At 41.0% G+C, this 25478-nt stretch overlaps 3 gene segments (V, D, J or C); all 3 read left to right on the forward strand.

The window, feature by feature from the left end:
- Positions 1–25478, forward strand: part of LOC133084268 (T cell receptor alpha chain MC.7.G5-like) — a 610392-nt gene that overhangs the window by 59019 nt on the left and 525895 nt on the right.
- On the forward strand, positions 3528–4166 carry LOC133085767 (T cell receptor alpha variable 12-2-like). The segment is given in 2 exon segments: positions 3528–3594; positions 3808–4166. Coding segments are annotated over 2 exon segments (411 nt in total).
- Positions 10293–16039, forward strand: LOC133085768 (T cell receptor alpha variable 12-2-like). The segment is given in 4 exon segments: positions 10293–10310; positions 15122–15159; positions 15397–15467; positions 15681–16039. Coding segments are annotated over 4 exon segments (486 nt in total).

Consider the following 25478-nt stretch of genomic DNA (forward strand, 5'->3'; position numbering starts at 1 on the left):
AATTACTGTGAAAGAAAGTCTCCTTAGGGAACATATTCAAATAATTAGCCTTAGTAGAAACGTTTTATAGGAGAGTAGATTTTTTTAAAATAAATTTTATTAATTTATTAATTAATTTATTTATGGCTGCGTTGGGTCTTCACTGCTGCGCGCGGGCTGTCTCTAGTTGCTGTGAGCGGGGTTACTCTTCATTGTGGTGTGTGGGTTTCTCACTGCAATGGCTTCTCTTGTTACAGAGCATGGGCTCTAGGCGTGTGGGCTTTGGTAGTTGCAGCAGGCGGGCTCAGTAGTTGTGGCTCACAGGCTCTAGAGCACAGGCTCAGTAGTCGTGGCTCGTGGGCTTAGTTGCTCCGTGGCATGTGGGATCTTCCTGGACCAGGGCTTGAAACTGTGTCCCCTGTATTGGCAAGCGGATTCTTAACAGCTGCGCCACCAGGGAAGTCTCTGATCCAGTTTTGAATTCATTGTTAAGCTTAATTAGAATCATCATTACTTCACTTTGGTTAAGCTATATGAGCAGTGTCATTCGTGAGGCATAATTCAGGATGCTCAGACATTAGAAGCATATATGTTTGTACCAGTCATACTGAAACAAGGTTGTGCTGATTTATAGGTTTGTACACATACAGGGATGGGAATCTAAGTTGAGCAGCTTCCATTAATGGTGTCAAGCACAACAGAATAGTCCAAGATAGGCCGTATTCATATGAGTTTTTCTCTTTTCCCAGACCATATGGTTGTTCTGATAGGCTGCAGTGCTGGGTGTATTATACAAAAATGGCATTAATCGCCATCCCTGCCAGAAACGCAAACCTTCCAGGGTCTAAGTTTCTCCCTTCTTTGGTACCAGGGCTGTTGCTCTTTTTCCACCACCACAAAACTGGTGTGATCATTCTAGCCACTATAACTTTGTCATTTTTTCTAGTCATTTCCTAATCACACTCAAAACTTTTGTATAGGAGGATAAAGAACAAGAAGGACAAGGGCATTTTCATGCCATTTACAGAGACCAATTATATTCACCACCTTGGGCCTGCTGGGCCACTGTAAGGAATTCTTAGAGCAGTGTACTCACATAAATGGTAGTTATCTTCATGATCTAAGACGACATTTATCCAGTGGTCCATCATGATCATGGATAATCATTTATCCATGATCTAGGAGCAGCCATTTATTCTAGATGGCTACACAAGAAGGAAATTTTAATGCCATTTTCACTGGGCTACTACCAGTAAGGTGTATTAACCAAGCTGGTCAGAGGTTCGCCCTTCAGGGAAAGAAAGAAGCATTATGCTTTCCACTTCTGGCAAGTTGGAGTAGGTGTATTTTTTTCTACTCAACCTGTTAAGTACAGCTAAAACCCTGGACCACATGTAAAAACAAAATGTAACAATCTGGAGAGAAGAAGCTAGACTAGCTAGGAACAGGGGCCTGAGGAATGATAGAGCTGTGAGTTCCCTGAGTTTTCTTTTGCCTCATATAACCCAAGTGAGTCTTGGAGAAGCCAGGAACCTGGAAATGCCAACAAGTGCAGACAAAAAAGTCCATGAAAAGTCTTCTCTCTAGCCAAAGGACCAGGAAGAGGACAGCCTAGAAAGACATAAAACTTTAAGACATTAATCAGCACACTCTGGCCAAACACCACAGAAAGGTCTGCAGCAACCAAGCAAATATTTAAGGAAAAGGTTAGCGAAACCTGGTAGGGAAGCTTTGTGGTATTTTAACGTAACGCTTGCTTCTTCTTCCCATCACTGGATCCATGACAGTTTTTAGATGGCTGCCTGCGTTCCCAGTGTAGGTTCCTGGTGGTGGAGGGAGCAGAGCCTTTTGTCATCAAAGAATAAAACTTGATTGCTTTGACCTGTTGGGGGGCTCGTGAAGGACTAAAGCAAAGGGCTTGCCTATATTTCATATAATTCAGAACTCTCTCAGGGCAGAGAAGTTGTTACACAGAGAACATTTTCTAAGAAAAAATTCACTAGAGGGATTCAATAGTAGATTTGAATGGGCAGGAGAAAGAACTTGAAGATAGGTCAATTGAAATTATCCAGTCAGAGAGCAGAAAGAAAGAAGAATGAAGAAAAATGAACAGAGCCTAAGAGACCTGTGGGACATTGTCAAATTTACTGACATAAGTGTAATAGGATTCCAGGATGAGGAGAAAGTCAGAAACGGCTGTGTGATTTCTGTCCAAGGCAATGTTCTCGTAGAGAAAAGGATTTCATTATTAGCATCTTCTCCCTCATCCTACTTCCTACACAGTTGTCGGTGGGAATGGGAAGGACATGACCAGTCCATCTTTGATGGATACTGTTTACCTGGCCATCAAGCAAAAACGGACCTGCTGCATTGCTGGTCTCTAGCCACCAGCTTCTACAAGGACATGAGGCACGTGGTGAAATAAGAAGGAAGAGTAGTTGTCTGTGCTTGTTTCTCTTTTAGACCCAATTACGCTTCTTGCACAGATCGTCCTCTGATAAATCTGGTTTTCTGGTTAAGGTAGGATGGAAAGACAGAGAGAGGGATACCAGACCCATAACTTTGGAGATTGATTCCTAGATGCCAGTGCTGTGTACAAGAAGAGGAAATAAGAAGAATTAGACACATGAACAGGTGCATCGGGCTTTATTTACACTCTAGGCACTGAAGGCAGGTCCATCTACTACTTCCAGCCCAAGTAAGCACTGTTTCCACACAGATGTGCCATTGGTGCAAAATGGAATGAAGAAGCCCGATCTCTTCTGGTCCTTGACCTTGTTAAAAATATGCCCAGGTTGTGAGTTGGAAACATGTTTTATCAGTCAGATTTTAGGCCATTGTGTCTTCAAAGGATTCTTTTGAGTTAGAATAGATTACTTTACAAATTGGAGGTGGAGAAATGAGAAAGGAGCTGTCTGGCCTGATGTGGAGAACAGCTACACAATAATAAATTCTCCTTGAATCACAAGAGCCTCACCTAGACTTCTATCATACCATACAATACTTCAGGACTGGTTTCATAGTGTGAGGGATTGGTCATTTGCTATAACTGCTTTTGCTCGCACAAGCATTGGCATTTGATGTAAAACACATCCACATCCACATCACGTTATCCCCACACACATTGACTTCGACCATATGCTTCTCAAATTTTTAATTTAACTAAAGTGGCAGATTTTTACTTTCATCAGTTCACATAATAAGGGTCTATGTTTTGAATATTTCTTTGATCACTGTCTTGAGTCCACAAGATGGCAGTGTCTTCTCAGAGACTCTGAGGAGAGCTCTCATGTATTCCTCTGTGTGTGTGTGTGTGTGTGTGTGTGTGTGTGTGAGAGAGAGAGAGAGAGAGAGAGAGAGAGAGAGAGAGAGAGAGAGAGAGAGGTATATGAGAGGAGGAGCTCGGTGGTGTAGCAGGGGTGGTGAAAAGAATCTCTTGTTTTCATTGGTAGAACAGATTCTTTTTATGATTTCTAAGGCAGAAGAATTAGAAATGTCTGAGTCTGACTCATTTTTTTTTAGGGTTTAAAATTTGAATCCTCAGTGAACCAGGGGAGGAAAGAATGATGAAATCCTCAAGAGTTTTACTAGTGATCCTGTGGCTTCAGTTAATGTGTGAGTTTGGGACATTTCTATGGGAACCTAAAGTAAAGTATTTGGAGTCATTCTGTATTGTAGGCCCATGGATAGAAACATGAATGTTATTTCCCTTAAATAAGGGAAGGTAGAGGTGGGAGGCCTGTGAAAAGATAACTTACATTCTGCAGAGGAAGCGTCCATTACCCAGCCAATCTTCTTCGACTGACCATTCGTTGTGTCTTTGCACAGGGATGAGGAGCCAACAGAAGGGAGTGGAGCAGAGCCCTGCATCTCTGCATGTTCCAGAGGGAGCCATCGCCTCTCTCAACTGCAGTTATACTGACAGCAATTCTGATTACTTCATGTGGTACAGACAGTACCCCAGACAAGGCCCTGAGTTGCTCCTGTTCGGATACTTGAATAATGACAAAGAGGAAGGAAGATATACAGCCCAGGTCAATAAAGCCAACCAGTACGTCTCCCTGCTCATCAGAGACTCCCAGCCCAGCGACTCAGCCATCTACCTCTGTGCAGTGAGCACACAGTGCTCCCCAGGCACCTGCAGTCGGTACCCAAACCTGATGGGGCCCCAGCAATGCCTGATGTAGAGCTTAGGCTGCAGGGCACAGCAATTCTGTTTGCTTTCTAGATGAAAATGAGAATTAAGAGTTAACAGAGGGAAACATTTTTATAATGCTGAAAATAATTGACCCTGAAGGGAAATTAAAGACACAATTTGGTCTGAATGACTGTTTGAACTATTTTCCAGTCTTCTCTTTGTACTCTAGTTTTATAGCACAAATTTACTCAATGGGGTTGGTATAATGATGCTCTTATATATGACAACAGTATTTTAATATGATAACTGAGATATCCCCTCACTGTCCTTAGTCCCCCTTGCTCTTTCCCCATGTAGTTATTCAAGGTGTTTGATATTCATTACTCTAAACAAGTATGGAAAAACAGAAATGCCAAAGAAAGGAGTCTTAAGCAACTACTTTAAAAAAGTTGTAAGTCATGAGTTATTTTCGTTACAGATCCCCCACCCCATCTCCACCCTCAACTGCTACCCCACTGGTGGATTAGATAAGGATACATTTGATGAGTGGATGGAAGGACTAGAGTCAGAAAGTGAGAACTGGTTGAAACAAAAAGCCTAGGCTGTTGCACGGCCTCCGATCAGAGAAGGCTTATGCTACCATTTTTGAGTAAGGTTGAGTAGAACTCAAAGTTCCTGGCTTGAGGCTAGGAGGAGAGTGCATTGGTTCCTATGTTCTTGAGTATGGCTGGAGATGGTAGAATTAGCTACAGCCATAGAGTGTCCCATACCTGCAGCAGGGCATGGGAGCACAGAATGACTTCAGATTTCCTGAGAAGGATCTCTGTGTAGCATCTGGAATAAAAAATTCTAGACACCAAGGAGCTTTGTTATGGTGATTAAAGACCTACATGGATCAACTGTCAAAGACCATATGGTACTGAGGATGTTTTAGAAAATGTTGGTGAGGGGAGTTGAGAACACCAACAAGGATATGAATATTCCCCCTCTCCTGACTCACTTGCACTGTGGAATTGTCCTATAACTTACGCCCAAGTCCAGGAAAAATGTTTGTGGCCTGATGGAAATTCAGCCTTATAATAAATCTAAAGTTGAATTAGAGGGAAAAAAATTAAAAGACACACTCATTGTAAAGCTGAAGCTGTGGTCTGTTAGACATGACATTGTTTATGTAGTCCAAAGAGTGGGACAACTTGGAAATGAGCAATTAAGATTTTTATTCGGTTTTGTTCACATAGTCCCTGACTAAAATGATGCAATCCAATCAGAATTTGCTTCAAATTCTCAGCCTGCAGACTTATGACTTACAAATATTTCCAAATCGTGGAAAAAGCATTTGAAAGGCAGTGAGAAACGGCATGAAGTTGTGCTGGAAGCAAGATGGTCAAATTCTCATCCCGCTTTTCTTGTGTGCCTTCTGGTGCCACTGGAAAGAACCTAGTTTCAGGTGCTGGTTTGAATATCTTTTGTTACTAATGAGCCATTTGATTTTAGGCTATACTATTATACGTATTTCAGGATTGGTTTAGGATTAAAGGAGGTAGCATATTGTCTTGAGTTCCTTAAAAGTAAAGCTTAAATTGGGGTTTCCTGTATCCATAATTTTTTGAGAAAAGCAAGTTAAGATGGAAGGGAAAAGGCTAGGCATGGATGTGGCTCAGCTGGACACTTGATCCAGCCTGACCTCATGGGGATCTCTGGAGCATGAAAAGCATGAAAAGCACCACAGAATTGATCCCTCCCACCGTGAATCAAGGGGGTCAGACAGCTGACTTCTGTACCCCAGAATAAAGCAGTCATTTGAGCAGGGGTATACCCTACAGGAGAATGGTGACCTTTATTAGCATAGATCAGTTTTCTGGGGAAGAGGGCAAGTGTGAGCCAAGTGTAGCCAACACTTGCAACAGCTGGGGACTGGATACACTGGCCTGGAAAAGGGGATCTAGGCTGGGCACCAGCAATGTCTACAACTAACATGGAACTCTCTTATCACATGGTTTGCATTCAGATAGACTTTATAATTATTGTACTTAAAATGTTAATTTCTTTCTACATTTAATGAGGTTTAAAAAGCTGGTCTTACAAACCTGGAAGAATTGAAATAATGTAGGGTAAAGCAGTTAAGAGGAAAAAAAATCAAAATAAATATGAAAATTATTATTCAAAGCCAAGACTCAAGATTTTTTGAGAGTAGTGACCAAGACACCAGCATATTATTCTCTTAGTTCCTTTGGTCATTCTCGAAATACTACATTCCCATGCTAGACCATAGAGCATCACATTCCACCATAACTTTGGTCCAGGTATAAGGGACTCTGATGATTCACAGTTGAAGACTCTGGGCTTCCAGGAATGGAAAGAGATACCATATCTATACTTATAAATGACTAGTGTTACTTTGTTCTTGGTTCATATTTAAGAATGAAGGGCTGGGTAGCAGGATGGACTCCATATTTCATTGTGTCCATGTTCTCCACAAGGTTTCTTCCTGAGTGGGATGCTTGACCAGTAGTCTGGCATGTGGACTTACCATGTTACTTGGCAGGCTTCTTTTTAGGATGACTGAGCAGAGAACTGGTTATTAACTTGTTCCTTCCCCTCCTCCTGCACCTAATATCAATTTGAAGGTGGCTTAACTCTGTCAGCTACTCACAGGAAATATTAGCATTCCAGGTGTTTTACTTCAACTTTAGTGAACATCAAATGCCCACGTACAGGCTGGTCTACTATGCTTCTCACGTATAAGCACAGCAGCAGGATGGAGGGTACAGAGGGAGACTAGTATAGCTATTCCACATATTGACCTTCAATTTGTCCCCATGTTCTGTCCCTCCTGCCCTACATCATACCTATTCTCTTTCTCAGTCCAGAATCTGTACAGGTTCCTGAGGAGTAAGTTTCCTTCACTTGCATTTCCAATAAAATCTTCTCTTAGTTCATTCTAGGCAGTGTTTTCTCCCTCTCTGTCTCACCCATCAGTATGCTCACATCTACTTTCTATCTTAAGGGAACTGTTGATATTTTTCACCTTTTTATTATTTTCACATTATGGATTTAGCATTATCCTGTTTATACTTGTAAATTTTATCTCAGGGGGACCTTTTTTTTTTTTTAATTTATTATTTTTGGCTGTGTTAGGTGTTCGTTTCCGTGCAAGGGCTTTCTCCAGTTGCCGCGAGTGTGGGCCACTCTTCATCGCGGTACGCGGGCCTCTCACTATCGCGGCCTCTCCCGTTGCGGAGCACAGGCTCCAGACGCGCAGGCTCAGTAGTTGTGGCTCACGGGCCTAGCCGCTGCGCGGCATGTGGGATCTTCCCGGACGGGGCTCGAACCCGTGTCCCCTGCATTGGCAGGCGGATTCCTAACCACTGCGCCACCAGGGAAGCCCTCAGTGGGAACTTTGATAAGAAGGGAGGCGAGTACATATGCTTGATTAGATATTTTGAATCATTTAAAGTTTCAAACTGACCATATGATTTGGTCTTACATGTGAAAGAAAATCTATCGACAGGGTCAAGAAGTGAATAGAAGCACAAGGGAGAACTGATTTCAAGCTGGTACAAGTGAATGGAGTATTCAGAAAGGAGGAAGTTGTTCTGACCGTGTGAAAAGGACCCCAGCTGGCCAGATTCTCATTTCACCGGAGAATTCTCTTCTTAGTTATTTCAATTTGAGGTTTCAGTGGTCTCTGTGCTAAAATAAGTTGGGTAGGGAAGTCTTTTCCCTTCAGAGTTTCATCTTACTATTAGACCACAGAGGGAATGTCCCTTGACTGACAGATCTTGTCTCCTACCTGCATGGGATGCTGCTTGCTTCGCTACTTTGAGTGTCACTGTCAATCTACTCTCTTCAATTATTTGAAAGGACTCTAATGTCCTTCTTGTTTGTTTTCTTTATCTTATAGACATTATGCACAGAAAAATAACAATACCTTGCTTCTTGTATAATTTAATGTAAATTGTAAGAAGAATCCACACAAGCTTTATGGAGCAGGGTTCGGATATAAGATGATTATCCTGAGCTACAGTGTCAATAACTCGATTCATACACAACAGCTCATTTAGCAGGGTTTTGCACTGCCAGGAGAGAAAAGAATCTTTCTAGGTTTTCCTTGAGGAGGAACGTTTTTAGTTATTCAATTTGTATAACTTGTACATGGTAGATGCTCAAGGATTTTATATAAGTAGAAAGGAAAGAGAAAAATCTAGGAGATAAACAGTAGGTGTAGGTCTCTCTCCACATTACCTCTTCAGAGATCAGGAGGCTGTGTGAGTGTGTGCCCTGGGGCATGGATCTAATTTCTGGTTAGCTGAGGAGCCTCTCAGTTTCCTGTGACAGCAGACATGTGAATATGCACTCAGATAAACAAGCTGTTTGGCCTGGTAGTGTCTGAGGGCTCTCAGACTCCAACCTGAGTCCTCATGAGCCTGGTGAATGGAAAAATGGAGAAGTCCTTGGGAGTTTCATGCCTGGTTCTCTTTTGGTAGCTGTGCTGAGTTGGCGGGCTTTGAAGATAGGAATAAAATGAGCGGATCCTACTAATCTGTATAAATCTGAAAGGTATAGAAGGGTGGTTAGAGTTACCAGGCTCACCTGGGTGGATTGCGGAAAGGAAATTCTTTCAAAAAAGAATCAGCCATGAATAAATCTCCTTTGTCTGTGGTTCTCTGTTTCAACAGGCGTGAGCAGCCCATATACATTGGACCAGAGTCCTTCATTCCTGTGTATCCAGGGGAGAGCACATGCTGTTCTTAGTTGTACTTCTCAAAGGAAAACAGTTTTCAACTTCCATTGGTTCAGGCAGAAGCCTGGGAAAGGACTTGTACCTTTGACTTTAATTCAATCAAGCCAGAAAGAGCAGGCAGACTAGAATTTTAAAGAACTGCTTGGAAAAGAGAAGTTTTACAGTGTTTTGCATCTCTCAGCCTCCCACCCTGGAGCTTCAGCCACCTACTTTTGTGCTTTGGGACAGTGCTCTCCTAGCGCCTGCAGCCTGTCCCACAGCTGGCAGCTGGGCCTCTTGACGGGGTTCTAGCCTTAAGGGTGGGGTGAAGGTGTTTTCTTTATCTACAGAGGGAATTTTCTTAAAATCTCTGTCTCCAAACAGAAATTAAGGATAATATACCACTCCTTTATGTGATGAATCCGAATTTATATTGAATTAAATTTCCTTTTGTTACTATTGAATGTTCGTTCCTCAGTGCAGACTGTGCTCATCTTGGGCCTGTTAGCCCGGATTCCTTCCACTGTCTAGCCTTCAGGTCAGAGGGCAGAGCCCTGTGTGCCCAGGCTCCGAGTCCAGGAAGCAAGTTTTCGCCATGTTGTACCCTCACCAGTAGTGTCTTGCTCATTGGTTCACGGTCTTCATGATATTTGCTGTATCTGTGTACCACTTATACCACTAGTTACTAATTTAATATTAAGTAGACTTTAAAAATGACTACGCAAAAAAGTTATCCTTGTTTTAATGCATACTGTGTGTGAAACCATATATTTGATGTCTATTTCAAATTAAAATAACACCACGTAGGTAACAATTAAAATTTTCATCTATGTACTGCTTACCATGACTTCCTGCATCAATCACACTTTAAGAATTACTGATTCAGCCCATGGTCTTCATTTAATAGGCTAAAAGAATTTGGATGAGCAGGATTTGAATGGCCTACTTAAAGCATGACTTAGAGCAAACTGGAAGCTGGGAGCAGAACCCAGACACTCTGACCTCTCGTCAATTGCTTCTTCCAATAAAGATGCAAAATAGGATCCAGAGTTGGAAGGAAAGAGTCTTGTATTTTAAATTTAAGTTAAATTAAAATTTTATTACTTAATTATACATATTAATTTTAAATAAAGTAGAAGATATAAGCATGCTTAAAAATAGAACATTCCCATAACTTCATGACCTAAAAATTATAACTATTACTAGCTTTCAAATTTTTAGCTCACATATTATACAGCTAAATTTTCCATGAAAGGTGATTATAATGTACTTGGTATTTATTAACATATTTGTTTTTCTCAACATGTATTGTAGATGTTGTCATAACAGGAAACATATTTTAAGGGCATAATTTTAACTGATTGCCTAGTTTCCATTATTTAGATGTACTTCTAGAAATGAATCACTTTTTAGTATTTTTTCCAATTATCCAGTATTATAGACAATATTTTTATGAACATCATTAAAGCTGTAGTTTCAATGGAAGTGAAATTGCTTGGTTAAGGGAAAACACATGACACTGAATGTCTGGTTTCCATGAAGAAATTTTTCACCAAGCCATGGCTTCAACAGCAACATATGAGGCTGTTGATTTTCCAATACTATACCAAGTATGGATATGATTATTTTAAATTAGTTTCCATTTTACTAAATGAAAATTTTCACAGTGTTTTAATTTTCTTTTATTTTAACCTGTAAGGTTTTTGTCATTACACATTTTGTCATTAAAAATATAAATAAAATAAGATCAGGAAGCACAGCATAAGAACTCATATCCTTTCATAAAATAAGATAATATTAAACAAAGTTTGAAAAACACTGTTCTGATCCAGGTTACCTTCTAGGTGGTGTCTTTTCTCTCCAGGCAATGTGTTACCCACAGTTTTGATATTCAACATGCGGACCAGCAATATTGGAACTTGTGCAGCATCCCAGGCTCTATTCCAGACTCCCTGAGTTTGAATCTTCATTTTAACAAATCCCCAGGTGATTCAATCACTTTGAAGTTTGAGAAGCACTAATCTAACTGGTAGCAAGAGTGATTTTTCTAAGTGTAAATCAAATGTTGTTGCTACTTGCCTAAATGCTGCAGTGGATTTCTAATGGTCCTAGAGTAAAATACAAACTCGTGGTTGTGATATACAAGGTTCTGCATCATTTGAATCTCACCTGACCCTTCAATCTGAGCTCTCAACTCTCTTTCCCTGACTCTGTGCAGCCATAACACTGATCTCCTTTCAATTTTCTAAACTTGTCGTGTCCTGTCCCACTCTGGGACTTATTCTTTCATGCATCTGAAATTTTCTTCCCCCTAATCTTGGTGAGCCTGACCCATTTTCATCCTTCAGGTCTCAGCTCTGATATCACTACTGTAGAGAAACGTATCTGACTTCTGCTGATCTTCCTGACTAATGCAGCCATCCGTAAACCTCTTCTTAATTCTATCACAACACCCTGGTCATTTCCTTTATGGTAGTAACCATAATGTGCAGTTATATTGTTGACACTTACATGTCAATGTGTTCATTGCTTATAACTCCAATTAGAGTAGATGTTCTATGAGGTCAGTGAGGTTGTTTGTTTTGCTCATGGCTTTACCTTTAGTGCCTAGAATAGTGACTGGCCCATAGTAGTCAGTTGAGAAATAGCTACTGAATAAATGTTGCTTGGCCCTTCTCTGTTTTTCTCCCTTTTTCCTTCTTGTCATTCCCACCCTTGTAACTCTCAACTCTGTGTATGTTCTCCTTGCTTGGTATGTGGTACAATTCAGTTCTCTCTGGCCCTTACCTGCAGACTCAGATTCTGACCTTCTTTGGCTCAGTGGGCTCTGTTAAATAATTAGATCCACTCAGGGTCTCAGCCTGTCCTCAATCAACTGACCTCATTTGTCAGGTGTAATCTCAACTTGAAGGCTAGTAACCCCACAGTGAAATATCTAAAAGAAAAAATAAGACATGTCCAAAAGACTTTGGAAAATATAAACGGAACTTCAAGTCAAATAATTATGAGCACATGTCAAAGTTTGATTCCAAATTTCTGTGAAAGAAAGTCTCCTTAGGGAACATATTCAAATAAGTAGCCTTAGTAGAAATGTTTTATAGGAGAGTAGATTTTTTAAAAATAAATTTTATTTATTTATTTATTTATTTATTTATGGCTGTGTTGGGTCTTCACTGCTGCGCGTGGGCTTTCTCTAGTTGCTGTGAGTGGGGGCTACTCTTCATTGCAGTGTGTGGGCTTCTCACTGCAGTGGCTTCTCTTGTTACAGAGCATGGGCTCTAGGCGTGTGGGCTTTGGTAGTTGCAGCAGATGGGCTCAGTAGTTGTGGCTCACAGGCTCTAGAGCGCAGGCTCAGTAGTCGTGGCTCGTGGGCTTAGTTGCTCCGTGGCATGTGGGATCTTCCTGGACCAGGGCTTGAAACTGTGTCCCCTGTATTGGCAAGCGGATTCTTAACAGCTGCGCCACCAGGGAAGTCTCTGATCCAGTTTTGAATTCATTGTTAAGCTTAATTAGAATCATCAATACTTCACTTTGGTTAAGCTACGTGAGCAGTGTCATTTGTGAGGCATAATTCAGGATGCTCAGACATTAGAAGCATATATGTTTGTACCAGTCATACTGAAACAAGGTTGTGCTGATTTATAGGTTTGTACACATACAGGGATGGGAATCCATGTTGAGCAGCTTCCATTGATGGTGTCAAGCACAACAGAATAGTCCAAGATAAGCCGTATTCATATGAGTTTTTCCCTTTTCACAGACCATATGGTTGTTCTGATAGGCTGCAGTGCTGGGTCTAGCATACAAAAATGGCATTAATGCCCCTCCCTGCCACAAACACAACCCTTCCAGTGTCTAAGTTTCTCCCTTCTTTGGTACCAGGGCTGTTGCTCTTTTTCCACCACCACAAAACTGGTGTGATCATTCTAGCCACTATAACTTTGTCATTTTTTCTAGTCATTTTCTAATTACACTCAAAACTTTTGTATAGCAGGATAAAGAACAAGAAGGACAAGGGCATTTTCATGCCATTTACAGAGACCAATTATATTCACCACCTTGGGCCTGCTGGGCCACTGTAAGGAATTCTTAGAGCGGTGTACTCACATAAATGGTAGTTATCTTCATGATCTAGGCCCACATTTATCCAATGATCAGTCATGATCATGGATAATCATTTATCCATGATCTAGGACCAGCCATTTATTCTAGATGGCTACACAAGAAGGAAATTTTAATGCCATTTTCACTGGGCTACTACCAGTAAGGTGTATTAACCAAGCTGGTCAGAGGTTCGCCCTTCAGGGAAAGAAAGAAGCATTATGCTTTCCACTTCTGGCAAGTTGGAGTAGGTGTATTTTTTTCTACTCAACCTGTTAAGTACAGCTAAAACCCTGGACCACATGTAAAAACAAAATGTAACAATCTGGAGAGAAGAAGCTAGGCTAGGTAGGAACTTGGGGCCTGAGGAATGATAGAACAGTGAGTTCCCTGAGTTTTCTTTTGCCTCATATAACCCAAGTGAGTCCTGGAGAAGCCAGGAACCTGGAAATGCCAACAGGTGCAGACAAAAAAGTCCATGAAGTCTTCTCTCTAGCCAAAGGACCAGGAAGAGGACAGCCTAGAAAGACATAAAACTTTAAGACATTAATCAGCACACTCTGGCCAAACACCACAGAAAGGTCTGCAGCAACCAAGCAAATATTTAAGGAAAAGGTTAGCGAAACCTGGTAGGGAAGCTTTGTGGTATTTTAACGTAACGCTTGCTTCTTCTTCCCATCACTGGATCCATGACAGTTTTTAGATGGCTGCCTGCGTTCCCAGTGTGGGTTCCTGGTGGTGGAGGGAGCAGAGCCTTTTGTCATCAAAGAATAAAACTTGATTGCTTTGACCTGTTGGGGGGCTCGTGAAGGACTAAAGCAAAGGGCTTGCCTATATTTCATATAATTCAGAACTCTCTCAGGGCAGAGAAGTTGTTACACAGAGAACATTTTCTAAGAAAAAATTCACTAGAGGGATTCAATAGTAGATTTGAATGGGCAGGAGAAAGAACTTGAAGATAGGTCAATTGAAATTATCCAGTCAGAGAGCAGAAAGAAAGAAGAATGAAGAAAAATGAACAGAGCCTAAGAGACCTGTGGGACATTGTCAAATTTACTGACATAAGTGTAATAGGATTCCAGGATGAGGAGAAAGTCAGAAACGGCTGTGTGATTTCTGTCCAAGGCAATGTTCTCGTAGAGAAAAGGATTTCATTATTAGCATCTTCTCCCTCATCCTACTTCCTACACAGTTGTCGGTGGGAATGGGAAGGACATGACCAGTCCATCTTTGATGGATACTGTTTACCTGGCCATCAAGCAAAAACGGACCTGCTGCATTGCTGGTCTCTAGCCACCAGCTTCTACAAGGACATGAGGCACGTGGTGAAATAAGAAGGAAGAGTAGTTGTCTGTGCTTGTTTCTCTTTTAGACCCAATTACGCTTCTTGCACAGATCGTCCTCTGATAAATCTGGTTTTCTGGTTAAGGTAGGATGGAAAGACAGAGAGAGGGATACCAGACCCATAACTTTGGAGATTGATTCCTAGATGCCAGTGCTGTGTACAAGAAGAGGAAATAAGAAGAATTAGACACATGAACAGGTGCATCGGGCTTTATTTACACTCTAGGCACTGAAGGCAGGTCCATCTACTACTTCCAGCCCAAGTAAGCACTGTTTCCACACAGATGTGCCATTGGTGCAAAATGGAATGAAGAAGCCCGATCTCTTCTGGTCCTTGACCTTGTTAAAAATATGCCCAGGTTGTGAGTTGGAAACATGTTTTATCAGTCAGATTTTAGGCCATTGTGTCTTCAAAGGATTCTTTTGAGTTAGAATAGATTACTTTACAAATTGGAGGTGGAGAAATGAGAAAGGAGCTGTCTGGCCTGATGTGGAGAACAGCTACACAATAATAAATTCTCCTTGAATCACAAGAGCCTCACCTAGACTTCTATCATACCATACAATACTTCAGGACTGGTTTCATAGTGTGAGGGATTGGTCATTTGCTATAACTGCTTTTGCTCGCACAAGCATTGGCATTTGATGTAAAACACATCCACATCCACATCACGTTATCCCCACACACATTGACTTCGACCATATGCTTCTCAAATTTTTAATTTAACTAAAGTGGCAGATTTTTACTTTCATCAGTTCACATAATAAGGGTCTATGTTTTGAATATTTCTTTGATCACTGTCTTGAGTCCACAAGATGGCAGTGTCTTCTCAGAGACTCTGAGGAGAGCTCTCATGTATTCCTCTGTGTGTGTGTGTGTGTGTGTGTGTGTGTGTGTGTGTGAGAGAGAGAGAGAGAGAGAGAGAGAGAGAGAGAGAGAGAGAGAGAGAGGTATATGAGAGGAGGAGCTCGGTGGTGTAGCAGGGGTGGTGAAAAGAATCTCTTGTTTTCATTGGTAGAACAGATTCTTTTTATGATTTCTAAGGCAGAAGAATTAGAAATGTCTGAGTCTGACTCATTTTTTTTTAGGGTTTAAAATTTGAATCCTCAGTGAACCAGGGGAGGAAAGAATGATGAAATCCTCAAGAGTTTTACTAGTGATCCTGTGGCTTCAGTTAATGTGTGAGTTTGGGACATTTCTATGGGAACCTAAAGTAAAGTATTTGGAGTCATTCTGTATTGTAGGCCCATGGATAGAAACATGAATGTTATTTCCCTTAAATAAGGGAAGGTAGAGGTGGGAGGCCTGTGAAAAGATAACTTACATTCTGCAGAGGAAGCGTCCATTACCCAGCCAATCTTCTTCGACTGACCATTCGTTGTGTCTTTGCACAGGGATGAGGAGCCAACAGAAGGGAGTGGAGCAGAGCCCTGCATCTCTGCATGTTCCAGAGGGAGCCATCGCCTCTCTCAACTGCAGTTATACTGACAGCAATTCTGATTACTTCATGTGGTACAGACAGTACCCCAGACAAGGCCCTGAGTTGCTCCTGTTCGGATACTTGAATAATGACAAAGAGGAAGGAAGATATACAGCCCAGGTCAATAAAGCCAACCAGTACGTCTCCCTGCTCATCAGAGACTCCCAGCCCAGCGACTCAGCCATCTACCTCTGTGCAGTGAGCACACAGTGCTCCCCAGGCACCTGCAGTCGGTACCCAAACCTGATGGGGCCCCAGCAATGCCTGATGTAGAGCTTAGGCTGCAGGGCACAGCAATTCTGTTTGCTTTCTAGATGAAAATGAGAATTAAGAGTTAACAGAGGGAAACATTTTTATAATGCTGAAAATAATTGACCCTGAAGGGAAATTAAAGACACAATTTGGTCTGAATGACTGTTTGAACTATTTTCCAGTCTTCTCTTTGTACTCTAGTTTTATAGCACAAATTTACTCAATGGGGTTGGTATAATGATGCTCTTATATATGACAACAGTATTTTAATATGATAACTGAGATATCCCCTCACTGTCCTTAGTCCCCCTTGCTCTTTCCCCATGTAGTTATTCAAGGTGTTTGATATTCATTACTCTAAACAAGTATGGAAAAACAGAAATGCCAAAGAAAGGAGTCTTAAGCAACTACTTTAAAAAAGTTGTAAGTCATGAGTTATTTTCGTTACAGATCCCCCACCCCATCTCCACCCTCAACTGCTACCCCACTGGTGGATTAGATAAGGATACATTTGATGAGTGGATGGAAGGACTAGAGTCAGAAAGTGAGAACTGGTTGAAACAAAAAGCCTAGGCTGTTGCACGGCCTCCGATCAGAGAAGGCTTATGCTACCATTTTTGAGTAAGGTTGAGTAGAACTCAAAGTTCCTGGCTTGAGGCTAGGAGGAGAGTGCATTGGTTCCTATGTTCTTGAGTATGGCTGGAGATGGTAGAATTAGCTACAGCCATAGAGTGTCCCATACCTGCAGCAGGGCATGGGAGCACAGAATGACTTCAGATTTCCTGAGAAGGATCTCTGTGTAGCATCTGGAATAAAAAATTCTAGACACCAAGGAGCTTTGTTATGGTGATTAAAGACCTACATGGATCAACTGTCAAAGACCATATGGTACTGAGGATGTTTTAGAAAATGTTGGTGAGGGGAGTTGAGAACACCAACAAGGATATGAATATTCCCCCTCTCCTGACTCACTTGCACTGTGGAATTGTCCTATAACTTACGCCCAAGTCCAGGAAAAATGTTTGTGGCCTGATGGAAATTCAGCCTTATAATAAATCTAAAGTTGAATTAGAGGGAAAAAAATTAAAAGACACACTCATTGTAAAGCTGAAGCTGTGGTCTGTTAGACATGACATTGTTTATGTAGTCCAAAGAGTGGGACAACTTGGAAATGAGCAATTAAGATTTTTATTCGGTTTTGTTCACATAGTCCCTGACTAAAATGATGCAATCCAATCAGAATTTGCTTCAAATTCTCAGCCTGCAGACTTATGACTTACAAATATTTCCAAATCGTGGAAAAAGCATTTGAAAGGCAGTGAGAAACGGCATGAAGTTGTGCTGGAAGCAAGATGGTCAAATTCTCATCCCGCTTTTCTTGTGTGCCTTCTGGTGCCACTGGAAAGAACCTAGTTTCAGGTGCTGGTTTGAATATCTTTTGTTACTAATGAGCCATTTGATTTTAGGCTATACTATTATACGTATTTCAGGATTGGTTTAGGATTAAAGGAGGTAGCATATTGTCTTGAGTTCCTTAAAAGTAAAGCTTAAATTGGGGTTTCCTGTATCCATAATTTTTTGAGAAAAGCAAGTTAAGATGGAAGGGAAAAGGCTAGGCATGGATGTGGCTCAGCTGGACACTTGATCCAGCCTGACCTCATGGGGATCTCTGGAGCATGAAAAGCATGAAAAGCACCACAGAATTGATCCCTCCCACCGTGAATCAAGGGGGTCAGACAGCTGACTTCTGTACCCCAGAATAAAGCAGTCATTTGAGCAGGGGTATACCCTACAGGAGAATGGTGACCTTTATTAGCATAGATCAGTTTTCTGGGGAAGAGGGCAAGTGTGAGCCAAGTGTAGCCAACACTTGCAACAGCTGGGGACTGGATACACTGGCCTGGAAAAGGGGATCTAGGCTGGGCACCAGCAATGTCTACAACTAACATGGAACTCTCTTATCACATGGTTTGCATTCAGATAGACTTTATAATTATTGTACTTAAAATGTTAATTTCTTTCTACATTTAATGAGGTTTAAAAAGCTGGTCTTACAAACCTGGAAGAATTGAAATAATGTAGGGTAAAGCAGTTAAGAGGAAAAAAAATCAAAATAAATATGAAAATTATTATTCAAAGCCAAGACTCAAGATTTTTTGAGAGTAGTGACCAAGACACCAGCATATTATTCTCTTAGTTCCTTTGGTCATTCTCGAAATACTACATTCCCATGCTAGACCATAGAGCATCACATTCCACCATAACTTTGGTCCAGGTATAAGGGACTCTGATGATTCACAGTTGAAGACTCTGGGCTTCCAGGAATGGAAAGAGATACCATATCTATACTTATAAATGACTAGTGTTACTTTGTTCTTGGTTCATATTTAAGAATGAAGGGCTGGGTAGCAGGATGGACTCCATATTTCATTGTGTCCATGTTCTCCACAAGGTTTCTTCCTGAGTGGGATGCTTGACCAGTAGTCTGGCATGTGGACTTACCATGTTACTTGGCAGGCTTCTTTTTAGGATGACTGAGCAGAGAACTGGTTATTAACTTGTTCCTTCCCCTCCTCCTGCACCTAATATCAATTTGAAGGTGGCTTAACTCTGTCAGCTACTCACAGGAAATATTAGCATTCCAGGTGTTTTACTTCAACTTTAGTGAACATCAAATGCCCACGTACAGGCTGGTCTACTATGCTTCTCACGTATAAGCACAGCAGCAGGATGGAGGGTACAGAGGGAGACTAGTATAGCTATTCCACATATTGACCTTCAATTTGTCCCCATGTTCTGTCCCTCCTGCCCTACATCATACCTATTCTCTTTCTCAGTCCAGAATCTGTACAGGTTCCTGAGGAGTAAGTTTCCTTCACTTGCATTTCCAATAAAATCTTCTCTTAGTTCATTCTAGGCAGTGTTTTCTCCCTCTCTGTCTCACCCATCAGTATGCTCACATCTACTTTCTATCTTAAGGGAACTGTTGATATTTTTCACCTTTTTATTATTTTCACATTATGGATTTAGCATTATCCTGTTTATACTTGTAAATTTTATCTCAGGGGGACCTTTTTTTTTTTTTAATTTATTATTTTTGGCTGTGTTAGGTGTTCGTTTCCGTGCAAGGGCTTTCTCCAGTTGCCGCGAGTGTGGGCCACTCTTCATCGCGGTACGCGGGCCTCTCACTATCGCGGCCTCTCCCGTTGCGGAGCACAGGCTCCAGACGCGCAGGCTCAGTAGTTGTGGCTCACGGGCCTAGCCGCTGCGCGGCATGTGGGATCTTCCCGGACGGGGCTCGAACCCGTGTCCCCTGCATTGGCAGGCGGATTCCTAACCACTGCGCCACCAGGGAAGCCCTCAGTGGGAACTTTGATAAGAAGGGAGGCGAGTACATATGCTTGATTAGATATTTTGAATCATTTAAAGTTTCAAACTGACCATATGATTTGGTCTTACATGTGAAAGAAAATCTATCGACAGGGTCAAGAAGTGAATAGAAGCACAAGGGAGAACTGATTTCAAGCTGGTACAAGTGAATGGAGTATTCAGAAAGGAGGAAGTTGTTCTGACCGTGTGAAAAGGACCCCAGCTGGCCAGATTCTCATTTCACCGGAGAATTCTCTTCTTAGTTATTTCAATTTGAGGTTTCAGTGGTCTCTGTGCTAAAATAAGTTGGGTAGGGAAGTCTTTTCCCTTCAGAGTTTCATCTTACTATTAGACCACAGAGGGAATGTCCCTTGACTGACAGATCTTGTCTCCTACCTGCATGGGATGCTGCTTGCTTCGCTACTTTGAGTGTCACTGTCAATCTACTCTCTTCAATTATTTGAAAGGACTCTAATGTCCTTCTTGTTTCTTTTCTTTATCTTATAGACATTATGCACAGAAAAATAACAATACCTTGCTTCTTGTATAATTTAATGTAAATTGTAAGAAGAATCCACACAAGCTTTATGGAGCAGGGTTCGGATATAAGATGATTATCCTGAGCTACAGTGTCAATAACTCGATTCATACACAACAGCTCATTTAGCAGGGTTTTGCACTGCCAGGAGAGAAAAGAATCTTTCTAGGTTTTCCTTGAGGAGGAACGTTTTTAGTTATTCAATTTGTATAACTTGTACATGGTAGATGCTCAAGGATTTTATATAAGTAGAAAGGAAAGAGAAAAATCTAGGAGATAAACAGTAGGTGTAGGTCTCTCTCCACATTACCTCTTCAGAGATCAGGAGGCTGTGTGAGTGTGTGCCCTGGGGCATGGATCTAATTTCTGGTTAGCTGAGGAGCCTCTCAGTTTCCTGTGACAGCAGACATGTGAATATGCACTCAGATAAACAAGCTGTTTGGCCTGGTAGTGTCTGAGGGCTCTCAGACTCCAACCTGAGTCCTCATGAGCCTGGTGAATGGAAAAATGGAGAAGTCCTTGGGAGTTTCATGCCTGGTTCTCTTTTGGTAGCTGTGCTGAGTTGGCGGGCTTTGAAGATAGGAATAAAATGAGCGGATCCTACTAATCTGTATAAATCTGAAAGGTATAGAAGGGTGGTTAGAGTTACCAGGCTCACCTGGGTGGATTGCGGAAAGGAAATTCTTTCAAAAAAGAATCAGCCATGAATAAATCTCCTTTGTCTGTGGTTCTCTGTTTCAACAGGCGTGAGCAGCCCATATACATTGGACCAGAGTCCTTCATTCCTGTGTATCCAGGGGAGAGCACATGCTGTTCTTAGTTGTACTTCTCAAAGGAAAACAGTTTTCAACTTCCATTGGTTCAGGCAGAAGCCTGGGAAAGGACTTGTACCTTTGACTTTAATTCAATCAAGCCAGAAAGAGCAGGCAGACTAGAATTTTAAAGAACTGCTTGGAAAAGAGAAGTTTTACAGTGTTTTGCATCTCTCAGCCTCCCACCCTGGAGCTTCAGCCACCTACTTTTGTGCTTTGGGACAGTGCTCTCCTAGCGCCTGCAGCCTGTCCCACAGCTGGCAGCTGGGCCTCTTGACGGGGTTCTAGCCTTAAGGGTGGGGTGAAGGTGTTTTCTTTATTTACAGAGGGAATTTTCTTAAAATCTCTGTCTCCAAACAGAAATTAAGGATAATATACCACTCCTTTATGTGATGAATCCGAATTTATATTGAATTAAATTTCCTTTTGTTACTATTGAATGTTCGTTCCTCAGTGCAGACTGTGCTCATCTTGGGCCTGTTAGCCCGGATTCCTTCCACTGTCTAGCCTTCAGGTCAGAGGGCAGAGCCCTGTGTGCCCAGGCTCCGAGTCCAGGAAGCAAGTTTTCGCCATGTTGTACCCTCACCAGTAGTGTCTTGCTCATTGGTTCACGGTCTTCATGATATTTGCTGTATCTGTGTACCACTTATACCACTAGTTACTAATTTAATATTAAGTAGACTTTAAAAATGACTACGCAAAAAAGTTATCCTTGTTTTAATGCATACTGTGTGTGAAACCATATATTTGATGTCTATTTCAAATTAAAATAACACCACGTAGGTAACAATTAAAATTTTCATCTATGTACTGCTTACCATGACTTCCTGCATCAATCACACTTTAAGAATTACTGATTCAGCCCATGGTCTTCATTTAATAGGCTAAAAGAATTTGGATGAGCAGGATTTGAATGGCCTACTTAAAGCATGACTTAGAGCAAACTGGAAGCTGGGAGCAGAACCCAGACACTCTGACCTCTCGTCAATTGCTTCTTCCAATAAAGATGCAAAATAGGATCCAGAGTTGGAAGGAAAGAGTCTTGTATTTTAAATTTAAGTTAAATTAAAATTTTATTACTTAATTATACATATTAATTTTAAATAAAGTAGAAGATATAAGCATGCTTAAAAATAGAACATTCCCATAACTTCATGACCTAAAAATTATAACTATTACTAGCTTTCAAATTTTTAGCTCACATATTATACAGCTAAATTTTCCATGAAAGGTGATTATAATGTACTTGGTATTTATTAACATATTTGTTTTTCTCAACATGTATTGTAGATGTTGTCATAACAGGAAACATATTTTAAGGGCATAATTTTAACTGATTGCCTAGTTTCCATTATTTAGATGTACTTCTAGAAATGAATCACTTTTTAGTATTTTTTCCAATTATCCAGTATTATAGACAATATTTTTATGAACATCATTAAAGCTGTAGTTTCAATGGAAGTGAAATTGCTTGGTTAAGGGAAAACACATGACACTGAATGTCTGGTTTCCATGAAGAAATTTTTCACCAAGCCATGGCTTCAACAGCAACATATGAGGCTGTTGATTTTCCAATACTATACCAAGTATGGATATGATTATTTTAAATTAGTTTCCATTTTACTAAATGAAAATTTTCACAGTGTTTTAATTTTCTTTTATTTTAACCTGTAAGGTTTTTGTCATTACACATTTTGTCATTAAAAATATAAATAAAATAAGATCAGGAAGCACAGCATAAGAACTCATATCCTTTCATAAAATAAGATAATATTAAACAAAGTTTGAAAAACACTGTTCTGATCCAGGTTACCTTCTAGGTGGTGTCTTTTCTCTCCAGGCAATGTGTTACCCACAGTTTTGATATTCAACATGCGGACCAGCAATATTGGAACTTGTGCAGCATCCCAGGCTCTATTCCAGACTCCCTGAGTTTGAATCTTCATTTTAACAAATCCCCAGGTGATTCAATCACTTTGAAGTTTGAGAAGCACTAATCTAACTGGTAGCAAGAGTGATTTTTCTAAGTGTAAATCAAATGTTGTTGCTACTTGCCTAAATGCTGCAGTGGATTTCTAATGGTCCTAGAGTAAAATACAAACTCGTGGTTGTGATATACAAGGTTCTGCATCATTTGAATCTCACCTGACCCTTCAATCTGAGCTCTCAACTCTCTTTCCCTGACTCTGTGCAGCCATAACACTGATCTCCTTTCAATTTTCTAAACTTGTCGTGTCCTGTCCCACTCTGGGACTTATTCTTTCATGCATCTGAAATTTTCTTCCCCCTAATCTTGGTGAGCCTGACCCATTTTCATCCTTCAGGTCTCAGCTCTGATATCACTACTGTAGAGAAACGTATCTGACTTCTGCTGATCTTCCTGACTAATGCAGCCATCCGTAAACCTCTTCTTAATTCTATCACAACACCCTGGTCATTTCCTTTATGGTAGTAACCATAATGTGCAGTTATATTGTTGACACTTACATGTCAATGTGTTCATTGCTTATAACTCCAATTAGAGTAGATGTTCTATGAGGTCAGTGAGGTTGTTTGTTTTGCTCATGGCTTTACCTTTAGTGCCTAGAATAGTGACTGGCCCATAGTAGTCAGTTGAGAAATAGCTACTGAATAAATGTTGCTTGGCCCTTCTCTGTTTTTCTCCCTTTTTCCTTCTTGTCATTCCCACCCTTGTAACTCTCAACTCTGTGTATGTTCTCCTTGCTTGGTATGTGGTACAATTCAGTTCTCTCTGGCCCTTACCTGCAGACTCAGATTCTGACCTTCTTTGGCTCAGTGGGCTCTGTTAAATAATTAGATCCACTCAGGGTCTCAGCCTGTCCTCAATCAACTGACCTCATTTGTCAGGTGTAATCTCAACTTGAAGGCTAGTAACCCCACAGTGAAATATCTAAAAGAAAAAATAAGACATGTCCAAAAGACTTTGGAAAATATAAACGGAACTTCAAGTCAAATAATTATGAGCACATGTCAAAGTTTGATTCCAAATTTCTGTGAAAGAAAGTCTCCTTAGGGAACATATTCAAATAAGTAGCCTTAGTAGAAATGTTTTATAGGAGAGTAGATTTTTTAAAAATAAATTTTATTTATTTATTTATTTATTTATTTATGGCTGTGTTGGGTCTTCACTGCTGCGCGTGGGCTTTCTCTAGTTGCTGTGAGTGGGGGCTACTCTTCATTGCAGTGTGTGGGCTTCTCACTGCAGTGGCTTCTCTTGTTACAGAGCATGGGCTCTAGGCGTGTGGGCTTTGGTAGTTGCAGCAGATGGGCTCAGTAGTTGTGGCTCACAGGCTCTAGAGCGCAGGCTCAGTAGTCGTGGCTCGTGGGCTTAGTTGCTCCGTGGCATGTGGGATCTTCCTGGACCAGGGCTTGAAACTGTGTCCCCTGTATTGGCAAGCGGATTCTTAACAGCTGCGCCACCAGGGAAGTCTCTGATCCAGTTTTGAATTCATTGTTAAGCTTAATTAGAATCATCAATACTTCACTTTGGTTAAGCTACGTGAGCAGTGTCATTTGTGAGGCATAATTCAGGATGCTCAGACATTAGAAGCATATATGTTTGTACCAGTCATACTGAAACAAGGTTGTGCTGATTTATAGGTTTGTACACATACAGGGATGGGAATCCATGTTGAGCAGCTTCCATTGATGGTGTCAAGCACAACAGAATAGTCCAAGATAAGCCGTATTCATATGAGTTTTTCCCTTTTCACAGACCATATGGTTGTTCTGATAGGCTGCAGTGCTGGGTCTAGCATACAAAAATGGCATTAATGCCCCTCCCTGCCACAAACACAACCCTTCCAGTGTCTAAGTTTCTCCCTTCTTTGGTACCAGGGCTGTTGCTCTTTTTCCACCACCACAAAACTGGTGTGATCATTCTAGCCACTATAACTTTGTCATTTTTTCTAGTCATTTTCTAATTACACTCAAAACTTTTGTATAGCAGGATAAAGAACAAGAAGGACAAGGGCATTTTCATGCCATTTACAGAGACCAATTATATTCACCACCTTGGGCCTGCTGGGCCACTGTAAGGAATTCTTAGAGCGGTGTACTCACATAAATGGTAGTTATCTTCATGATCTAGGCCCACATTTATCCAATGATCAGTCATGATCATGGATAATCATTTATCCATGATCTAGGACCAGCCATTTATTCTAGATGGCTACACAAGAAGGAAATTTTAATGCCATTTTCACTGGGCTACTACCAGTAAGGTGTATTAACCAAGCTGGTCAGAGGTTCGCCCTTCAGGGAAAGAAAGAAGCATTATGCTTTCCACTTCTGGCAAGTTGGAGTAGGTGTATTTTTTTCTACTCAACCTGTTAAGTACAGCTAAAACCCTGGACCACATGTAAAAACAAAATGTAACAATCTGGAGAGAAGAAGCTAGGCTAGGTAGGAACTTGGGGCCTGAGGAATGATAGAACAGTGAGTTCCCTGAGTTTTCTTTTGCCTCATATAACCCAAGTGAGTCCTGGAGAAGCCAGGAACCTGGAAATGCCAACAGGTGCAGACAAAAAAGTCCATGAAGTCTTCTCTCTAGCCAAAGGACCAGGAAGAGGACAGCCTAGAAAGATATAAAACTTTAAGACATTAATCAGCACACTCTGGCCAAACACCACAGAAAGGTCTGCAGCAACCAAGCAAATATTTAAGGAAAAGGTAACCGAAACCTGGTAGGGAAGCTTTGTGGTATTTTAATGTAACGCTT

This window comes from Eubalaena glacialis, chromosome 2 (assembly GCF_028564815.1).
Source record: "Eubalaena glacialis isolate mEubGla1 chromosome 2, mEubGla1.1.hap2.+ XY, whole genome shotgun sequence".
NCBI lineage: Eukaryota > Metazoa > Chordata > Mammalia > Artiodactyla > Balaenidae > Eubalaena > Eubalaena glacialis.